The sequence below is a fragment of the Danio rerio genome, chromosome 14 (genome assembly GCF_049306965.1).
Source record: "Danio rerio strain Tuebingen ecotype United States chromosome 14, GRCz12tu, whole genome shotgun sequence".
NCBI classification, from domain to species: domain Eukaryota; kingdom Metazoa; phylum Chordata; class Actinopteri; order Cypriniformes; family Danionidae; genus Danio; species Danio rerio.
In genome coordinates, this window is record NC_133189.1 from 51,304,324 (window position 1) to 51,315,000 (window position 10,677).

At 37.2% G+C, this 10,677-nt stretch overlaps 1 protein-coding gene across 2 annotated transcripts in view; it reads right to left on the reverse strand.

Annotated features, from left to right (window-relative positions):
• Positions 1 to 2,921: 2,921 nt before the first annotated feature.
• The window catches only part of ldb2a (LIM domain binding 2a), a 156,378-nt gene continuing 148,622 nt past the window's right edge, over positions 2,922 to 10,677 (reverse strand). The window contains exon 9 of one of the 2 annotated variants that reach the window (XM_005157342.6): positions 2,922 to 9,083. In XM_005157342.6, coding sequence (XP_005157399.3) covers positions 8,853 to 9,083 — 231 coding nt within the window. In that variant the 3' untranslated portion in view covers positions 2,922 to 8,852. 2 annotated transcript variants of the gene reach the window in all.

The following is a 10,677-nucleotide window of genomic DNA, read 5'->3' on the forward strand; positions in this document are numbered from 1 at the left end:
GACGTCATCATCACATCACGCACGTGACACTGATAAACAGAAGCGCGCTGTTGCGATAAACACAACGCACGCGCATGTAAACATGAAATATCGCAGAGGTTATAAAAGAAATGATAGCATAAACGTATATATGATACTGAACTTAAGGTAGCCTATAGTTTTCTAATTTACAAAAAGGCTAAAATGTGAAACACTTATTCGGTTCTAATCTTAGTAAAAATAATTAAAACTAAAGACCGATAAAACTTTCTCACTATCTCTCTGTTTACTGCATTAGACTTACAAAAGTCATTATTTTCAATTTTTTGACTTGCTTTTGAATAATTCTATTGTGCAAATTTGGGTAAAGTCTAGATGGGAGACAGCTGTGGATACTCACATCAATATAGCATAATTTTTGTCACTCTGTACAACAATAAATAATATTGTTACATCACTGTTAGGGTTGGGTTTAGGGTCAGGATAGGGGTAGAGGTTAGTAAAATCAATTTAATGGATAATTTAATATATAATATGAATAATACTTGGTTTGATTACTGTTTTTACATTATTGTGATGGTTCGGTTTATGGTTGGGGTAGGGGTAGACGTTAATAAAATACAATTTAAAGAGTAATTTAATAAATAATATGAATAATACTTGTTTTAATTACTGTTTTAACATTAATTAATGGTTGGGTTTAGGGTTGGGGAAGGAGCACACATTTCTAAAATCAAATTAATGGGAAATGTATTAAATACTATGAATAATACTTGGTTTATTACTGTTTTTACATTATTGTGAGTGTTGGATAGGGTTAGATGTTAATAAAATAAAATTAATGGGTAATTTAATAAATTATATGAATAATACTTGGTTTAATTACTGTTTTTTACATTATTGTGATGGTTGGGTAGGGGTAGACAGTAGTAAAATACAATTTAATGAGTGATTTAATAAATAATATGAACAATACTTGCTTTGTAATGACTGTTTTTACATTAATTGATGGTTGGGTTTAGGGTTGGGGAAGAAGCAGGCGTTTATAAAATGAAATAATGGGTAATTTAATAAATAATATGAATAATACTCGGTTTAACTACTGTTTTTACATGACTGTTGTGGTTGGGTTTAGGGTTGAAGTAGGGGTAGGCTTTAATAAAATCTATTTATTGTGCAATTTTATAAATAATATGAACAATACTTGGTTTACTATTTTGACATTACTTTGATGGTTGGGTTTAAGGTTGGGGTAGAGGTAGATGTTAATAAAATAGAATTAATGGGTAAATTAATAAGTGATTTAAATAATTCTTGGTAACTTTTGTCCACAGCTGTACTTCTAGCAACAATCCCTCATTTATAAGTAGCTTTGGATAAATAAATATAAATGTATTTTATTAATTGTTAAATTTAGTCACGCAGTTTAAATTAACTGAATATACTGTATATATAAATTGAATCATCTAATTTTAATTTGTTTTAATAATATTAGCGTCTAAACAATGTTGGGGAATAAGTCATATGTTACAATCGTAAGTCACTTATTTTAAAAAGTATGTAAATGTTAGTTACTTTTTACAGAAAGTAGCCTTATAATGTAAACGCGTATGCATGTGTTGTTAATTTTGCATGCATTTTTATTTTTAAAGTGTAATATTGGCTTAAGATTATACTATATCACCTGTTTACTCAATGCTGTTAATAAAAATAAACAATGATATAATATATAATAATAAATAATAATTTTTAATTGTTAAAATTAAGGCGACGCAGTGGCGCAGTAGGTAGTGCTGTCGCCTCACAGCAAGAATGTCGCTGGTTCAAGCCTCGGCTGGGTCACTTGACGTTTCTGTGTGGAGTTTGCATGTTCTCCCTGCGTTCCTGTGGGTTTCCGCTGGGTGCTCCGGTTTCCCCTACAGTCCAAAGATATGCGGTACAGGTGAATTGGGTAGGCTAAATTGTCTGTGTATGAGTGTGATTGAGTGTGTATGGATGTTTCCCAGAGATGGGTTGCGGCTGGAAGGGCATCCGTTGTGTGAAACAAATGCTGAATAAGTTGGCGGTTCGTTCCGCAGTGGCAACCCCAGATTATTAAAGGGACAGAGCCGAAAAGAAAATTAATGTATGAATGAATGTTAAAATTAAGGGGTGACACGGTGGCTCAGTGGTTGGCACTGTCGCCTCACAGCAAGAAGGTTGCTGGTTCAAGTCCCGGCTGAGCCAGTTGGCATTTCTGTGTGGAGTTTGCATGTTCTCTCCGTGTTGGTGTGGGTTTCCTCTGGTTTCCCCCACAAGTTCAAGCACATGCGCTATAGATGAATTGAATAAACTAAATTGGCCATAGTGTATGTGTGTGAATGCGAGAGTGTATGAATGTTTCCCAGAACTGGGTTGCAGCTGGAAGGGCATGCGCTGTGTGAAACATATGCTGGATAAGTTGGCAAGTTGTTCCTCTGTGGTGACCCCTGATTAATGAAGGGACTTAGCCAGGGGTGTTTAAACTCAGTCCTGGAGGGCCGGTGTCCTGCAGATTTTAGCTCCAGCTTGCCTCAACACACCTGCAAAGATGTTTCCAGAAAGCCTAATAAGGGTTTGATTAGCTTGCCTAGGTGAGTTATTGGGGTTGGAACTAAACTTTGCAGGACACCGGCCCTCCAGGATCGAGTTTGGACATGCCTGGACTAAGCAGAAGGAAAACGAATGAATAAAAATCGCAGTACTGTGTGTGGTAATACTGAACACAAGATGGCGCCATTGAAACTTGCAAGAGGACAGACAAAACAAACAAAAGTGTGTCAGATTTACATGGCTGTTGTCAACATGTGGCATTATGATATCGATTTTAAATCGTTCTAATCAGCACCAGTACTCATCACAGCAATTAAAAACATGTTGGCAAATAAAATATTAGCATATTGACAAAAATATTAGGCAAAAGGTTTTGTAAGCACAATTTATTGGCACACAAAATGGCAAAGCATACATACAAGACTTTGGATATGACACAAAAAACACCTCTGCTAAATATTTTACAAACTGTGCAGAGTGTCAATAATACAAGGTTTAAACAGTGGGTGCCTGATAATTTATTGGTTTTGGAAATACCCCAGGCTTTGAGATAATACGTTTCTAATGACAAATTAGAGAAAGACAAAAAAACAGATTAATTAAAAAATATTTGGCTGTTTGTCATCATCATCATTGCAATCTTCCTTTCAAACAGTAAAATGCACTGCGACTCTTAAAGGGACTTCAAGAAATGTCCAATGTACAGTATATGAAAAGCATTTTTGTGCATCTAGCTACATAAATTACAGAAAGCGGTATGAAACTGATCACATGACTTGCATTTTTTAAAATGATTATTTTAAATAAAAAAGCAGTTTTAATATATATTAAAAGTATGAAGATATAATGAATGTTTTTAAAACTCATACATAAAGCTAAAGAACTGAATATTTGTGGCTGGATTTACAGTAATTTGCACAGTGCATCCGGAAAGTATTCACAGCGCTTCACTTTTTCCTCATTTATTAATGTTACAGACTTATTCCAAAATTGATTAAATTAATTTTGCTCCTCAATATTCCACACACAATACCCCATGATGACAATGTGAAAAAAAGAGTTTTTAAAATTGTTGCAAATTTATTAAAAATAAAAAACCTGAAAAATCACATTTGCATGTCATGTACAGCCTTTGCCGAGAAGCTCTAAATTGAGCTCAGGTACATTCTGCTTTCACTGATCATTCTTGAGATGTTTCAGCAGCTTCATTGGAGTTCACCTGTGGTAAATTCAGTTGATTGGACATGATTTGAAAAGGCATACACCTGTCTATATATGGTCCCAGGATTGACAGTGCATGTCAAAGGACAAACCAAGCATGAAGGCAAAGGAATTGTCTGTAGACCTCCAAGACAGGATTGTCTGGAGGCACAAGGTTGGGGAAGGTTACAGAAAAATTTCTGCTGCTCTGAAAGGTCCAATGAGCACAGTGGCCTCCATCATCCATAAGTGGAAGATGTTTGGGACCATCAGGACTCTTCCTAGAGCTGGCCGGTCATCTAAGCTGAGTGATCGGGGGAGAAGGGCCTTAGTCAGGGAGGTGATCAATAACCCAATGGTTAATCTGTCTGAGCTCCAGCGTTCTTCTGTGGAGAGAGGAGAACCTTACAGGACAGCCATCTGTGCAGCAATCCACCAATCAGGCCTGTATGGTAGAGTAGCCAGACGGAAGCTGCTCCTTGCCTGGAATTTGCCAAAAGGCATCTGAAGGACTCTCAGACCATAAGAAACAACATTCTCTGGTCTGATGAGACTAAATTGAACTCTTTGAAATGAATGCCAGAAGTTGCGTTTGGAGAAAATCAGGCACCACTAATCACCAGGCTAATATCATCCCTACAGTGAAGCATGGTGGTGGCAGCATCATGCTGTGGGGATGTTTTCAGCAGCAGGAACCTGAAGACCAGTCAGGATAGAGGGAAAGATGAATGCAGCAATGTACAGAGACATCCTGAATGAAAACCTGATTAAGAGTGCTCTTGACCTCAGACTGGGGCGACGGTTTATCTTCCAACAGGACAACGACCCAAAGCACACCACCAAAACATCAATGGAGTGGCTTCACAATAATTAAGTGAATGTCATTGAGTGGCCCAGCCAGAGCCCAGACCTAATTCCTTTTGAACATCTCTGGAGAGATCTTAAAATGGCTGTACACCATCACTTTCCATCTAACCTGATAGAGCTTGAGAGGTGCTGCAAAGAGGAATGGGCAGGTGTGCCAAGCTTGTGGCATCATATTCAAACAGACTTGAGGCTGTAATTACTGCCAAAGGTGCATCAACAAAGTATTGAGCAAAGGCTGTGAATACTGATGTACATGTGATTTTTCAGCTTTTTATTTTTAATTAATTAGCCAAAATTTCAAAAACTGTTTTCACATTGTCATTATGGGGTATTGTGTGTAGAATTTTAAGGAAATAAATGAATTTAATCCCATTTGGAATAAAGCTTTAATATAAAAAATGTGGAAAAAGTGAAGCGCTATCAATACTTTCCAGATGCACTGTATCTAATATCATCATTTCTAAATATGAAGTTCATTCCGGAGTATGAAATATGAAAGAAACAATCAAAAAGTTGTCGAAACAGCTGAAGGTCTGATGGTGTCAGTGACATCAGACATTATCGTTTTCATCATAATTCTGGTTTCTGAGCTTCCGACATGATCAAAAAGTCTTGAAATAAACTTCATGCAGAAACATATCATGATGAAAGATGCTTTTCACATATGCCTGCCAGTCCAAAAAGGTATAAGAGGAGAACACAAAATATCACAAATTAATAAAGTAACACACTAACTCCGAAATCAAATATTGTAATTAAAGTACAATCTGTTTTTTTTTGTCTTTGACAACACAGTCTGTTGTGTTAAAGGAACGTGAGACGTTTAATTAAAGCACAGGGAAAAGACAAAAAGCCAAACGAATTTCCAATAAAGATGCAAATGTTCAGGGATTGGTCTCGGCGGACGCCACTGATGCTTCAGTCTCCAGTGAGAAAACGATCGACATGAGCGTCTCTTTAGTGATTGGTTGATGTCGAGTTAGTCACTGTGCAGAAGTGTGATGAACTGCGAGACTGGTGGTATTTTTAATTTTTTTTTTACATTGATTATTGGGCTAAAGTTGTCCCAGATTCAAGTCTCTGTTAATTCAGTCCTCCAAGAGTCTGACTTCTTGCACAAGCCGGATGATGATTTGGAATAAAATCCAGAGAGCAAATATTGCTGCCAAAGTTTGGTCAGTGAACGTTACTCAAAATGCGCCATCGTTATGGGATTTACAACCCCAATTGCAAAAAAAGAAGAAGTAATCTTGTAAAATGCAATAAAATCAAGAAACTGTGATATGTTAATTCTTTCTTTGCTAGCAAAGCTGGATCATAACGCAACATTTTGTGCCAAAAAATGTACTGTCAAATAAAAAAAAATAAACAAAAAAAAATCACAAAGAATTTAATTATTAATTTTACCATACACTCTCAAAAATAGGTTTGAGAGCTGTCACAGGGGTGGTTTCTTTTCATAAGGAACACATTTGTACTTAAGGGGTCTCTATTTTTAAAGCATGCAGTTGTCCAGCCATTGCTTAAAAAACCCAGAGCCGATATTAATTGCTTACATAACTTCCATCCCATCTCTAAACTTCCATTTCTGTCGAAAATCCTAGAAAGAGCTGTCTTATCACAGCTACAGCCTTTTTAAAATCTTCCCATAAACTTGAACCTTTACAGTCAGGTTTTACTATGCACCACAGTACTGAAACAGCTCTGTTAAAAGTGTTGAATGACTTACTGCTGTCTGCAGATTCTGGCAATAATACAGTTTGGTTTTACTGGATCTGAGTTCTGCTTTTGATATATTCGATCATACCATGCTTCTGTCATGTCTGGAACATTGGGTGGGCATAAAGGGTTCAGCACTTCATTGGTTTCAGTCATATCTGAAATCCGGGTCTTTTTCAGTGTCTGTTGATCAATTTATGTCAACATCTGCCCCTCTTCTGTGTGGTGTCACCCAGGGTTCTATTCTGGGTCTACCGCTTTCTGCAGTCTTTAATTGATTGTCTTGAGGATATTAAATGTTGGAAGGCAAAAACTTCCTTCAACTTAATAACGACAAAACTGGGTTATTCTCTTTGGCCACATAAAAACAAGAATGTCTTATATTGCAGACTTGGGAAGTCTTACACCACATGGTAAATCTCAAGTAAAAAATCTAGGAGTTATCTTTTATTTGGAGCTTTGTCTATAAAAACAAATCAGCTTAGTGGTTAAGAATAGTTACTATCAGCTGAGGATCATCTCTTGACTTAAATCCATTCTTTCTTTTCAAGAACTGGAAAAGGTCATACATGCTTTTATCACGTCTCGTCTAGACTGTTGCAATTTGTTATATAATGGTATCCCTAAATCTTCATTGGCACGGTTGCAATTGGTTCAAAATGCGGCAGCTAGACTTTTAACAGGCACCAAAAAACATGCTCATATCTCACCAGTTTAAGCAAGAACTTTAGAGTTCAGTTCAAGATTTTACTTATTGTTTTTAAAGCACTGAACGGGCAAGCACCTTCTTATATATCAGAACTTATTAACCTACAGTAAACTCCCTAGTCCCTTAGGTTTTCAAATTTTTTTTTACTGCAAATTCCTTGGTCACAACTTAAACTGAAAGGAGATGGAGCTTTTGCTGTCCGTGCTCCACGTTTGTGGAACCAGCTGCCACCGAACATTACGAGTGCTTCTCTCTCTATTTTTAAGTCCAGACTTAAGACACATTTTTATTATATTACCTTCCTAAGCTTTTAATCTTTTTGTTTTAACTTTATTTTTTATACATTAAAACATTTTACAGAACAGAACATTCAGTGACAGCAACGATTATTTAAAAAAAAACCTAGATGTAAATAAAAGCTTTTAATCTTTATTGTACATTGTAGCTGTAATACTATTATTCCTATTATTACTTTCATTGTTATTTTACTGTTTTAGAATGTGTGCTATGGTTTTGTTCAGCACTTTAGTCAGTGCCAAACTGAGGTTAAACTTGCTTTATAAATAAACTTAACTTACGCACTTACTATATTTCTACCTCAAAAGTATATATTAGCATCTAAAACATTTAAGAGGTACAATATTGTACATTTTAGGAACTAATATGTATCTCTGAGGTAATAATATGGACTTTTTAGGTACAACTTTGTACCTTTTGAAAAGGTACCACTCCAGTGAAAGCTCTCGTACCTTTATTTCTGAGAGTGTATATTTAATAAAGTTGTGAAAAGATGAAACCAGGGCTGCACGATATTGAAAAAAACGTACATTGCAATATTTTTTCCAGCAGTATACGTTGCAATATGAAATATATTTCACCAGATGGATTGAACAACTCTTTTTGTGAAGAATTCACTATTTCAGAATGTTATAGTGGATTGCATGCAAAACAATATATTTAAAAATAACTTTCAACCAGATTTCTAGCAGTAAAACAAACTTACAAATAAGAGAAAAAAAGTTTTATATTTGTTTGGTAAGACTTAATGGCAGTTGGCCAAAAATATTTGAAAAAAAAAATGTAATGTAAAATGATACTAGGCAGCCACTTTATTGACTATAAAAATGTAATTGTTTTTTTGTTAAAGCAACAAATACTATTGTTTATTGTGCCTGAATGCTTCAAACTTACTTGATATAATTAACAAAAATACCTAATAGTGGATATTAAACTTTGCCATTAATCTACAAAGTGACCCCAACGCTCTCGTTTCTCTACATCTTTATCATTATAACTGTGGTCTGAACTCCTGTGGTCTGGTCTTATCCTGCTTAGTGTGAAAAGGCCTTAAAGGGATAGTAACGTAAATGTACACACTATCTACTCTCCTTCTAGTGGGTTTTCTAGTTTCTTTTTTCTGTTGGGCACCAAAGAAGATATTTTGAAGAAAGCTAAAAACTGGTAACCATTGACTTCCATAATAGGAAAGGAAAATACTACATAAGTCAGGTTTTCCAGCATTCTTCAAAATAACTTCTTTAGTGTTCAACAGAAGAAAGAAACAGGTGAAAGTACAGTAATGGGCTCTCATTTATTACTGTACTACATGATGACACAATTTCATTTTTTGGGTCAAGAGTGTTTACGTAAAAATAATTGTTCATCAACCAATCAGAATCAAGCGTTCAACAGCCCCCATAGTAAAAACAGAATTAACATATCACATCTTACAGTAGAGTTTATTCTGGATTTGTGGTTGTAGATGTTGGAGGGTATAAAGTGAGGTCCGAGGCATTGTGTTTGTCTCCTACTGCGAGGGCTGTGAGGCAGTGCTCTCCGGCTTGCTGTCCTGTCCTGTAGGTGGTTTGCTGTTCCAGGGACTGTTGTTGGCTAGCGCCGGCGAGCTCGTGAAGTCGTCATCATCATCCAGGCCATTGGTGGCGTCGTATTGTGTGTTTTCTAGCCTTGTGATCAGACGCTCGTCTTCATCGCCAAACTCGCCACCCATTAGAGTGGGTTCACCAACCACCATCACATCCTGAAACACAAACAGACACACGGTCAACATCAAGACGAGAATATATAGCGTTTTAGGGTGCTTTCACACCTAGCTGTTTGTTTCAGAGCCTACCGCATTTGCCGCTTAGCTCAATTCATTTAGACATATGTGAACACTGCTCGTGTCAACAGTGGCGGTTTAAGCTTAAAGGGCACCTAAGCTGTTTGGACAGACATGTGTGCAAGTATAGTGTATAGACCGTCATATTGAGGTGATAAACACACCCAGTGCTTATTTTTCAATTTAACAACATAAAAACGGTGGACTAATTGGAGCATTTTTCAGAGCGACTGCAACTTGACGAAGGAGAGCGGTCCCCCCACCCACCAATACTGATTGACAGGCTCGCGTCACCTAATCCTGAGTTTGTCGTTTCACATCCGCCATTTTCAGAGCGAGTCAAAGCGAAATCACTTAAGTAACACCTTTGCTCTATGTTTAGCTGGAAGGCTCATTGGCTCAACACAAGATCAATATTCTCCACATTATTGCTCTAATCAGAATTATTGGTTTTACCTTTAGGTAGGTTTGCAAACCTTTGTACTTTTCATTGTGTCTACCTTAAACTTCAGCCGTTCGCATTTTTCACGTTCACAAAAGCTCCCTGTGATCTTAACTAGGTGCAGCTGGGAAAATGCAAGCGCGTTGCTTCATGTGTGCGTCTCTCCATTGGAAATTAAATAACAAACTTGTCTGCAGGTCGCACACCAGAAGCTCCGCTTTGCGTGGCGTGACGCTGACGCAGCGCCATACATTTTGGAATTCTGGGCGTGGGTTTCTGTCTGGAAACCCAAGCGGACAGCCGCCGACTTGGGGCGCTGTTGTGTGTGCCCTGATGGAAACCTGTGTTTAGAGATCTAAAATGCGTGGCGCAACGATTCGGGACACTTCATGGTTCTGCCAAGCCACAGAGAGTGTCTGGTGTGCTGTCTCGAGCCTTCGAGCGACGCATCCGGTGCCTCAGTCAAAGTTAATTCAGTGTGCGTGGTTAGTCTTGGTGTACAAGCTCGGCACTTGAAACTAGCACACCGTTGGCTGTAAAACTATACAAAGACACAAAAGATTTTGTACTCTCTGCTTGGTCTGTGTCCGAGTCGTACATGTACGGCTGAATGCTGAACCTCTCACTCCTGCTCCTTCTCTTAGTCTGCCTGTCTGTTGCAAATACAGAGCGGATGAGCTCTTGGCTCCGCCCCCCTTGTTACGTTGGGCGGGAAGCCGGAACTAATTTTCATGTGAAGCAACACACCCCTAAAACTGCGAGCTGTCTACACGCCCACAACATGACTCTTTTTAATACATCATAATAAAAAAATCTGAACTGTGTTTTAAACTGAATCTAAACTGGCACACTCAGTAGAATATTAATACTAATATTAAAAAACAAAAAAGGGGTAAACTATGTGCCCTTTAAAATGGCACCCTGGAAGAATCACCCCATATACGCCCCTCAACACCCCAATCTCCAAATAAAAATGTTATCTTTAATATAAATACAATTATTATTAATACTATTATTATTATTATTACACAATTATTATTCTAAGTAAATAACAGAAAACAATGTAAATGG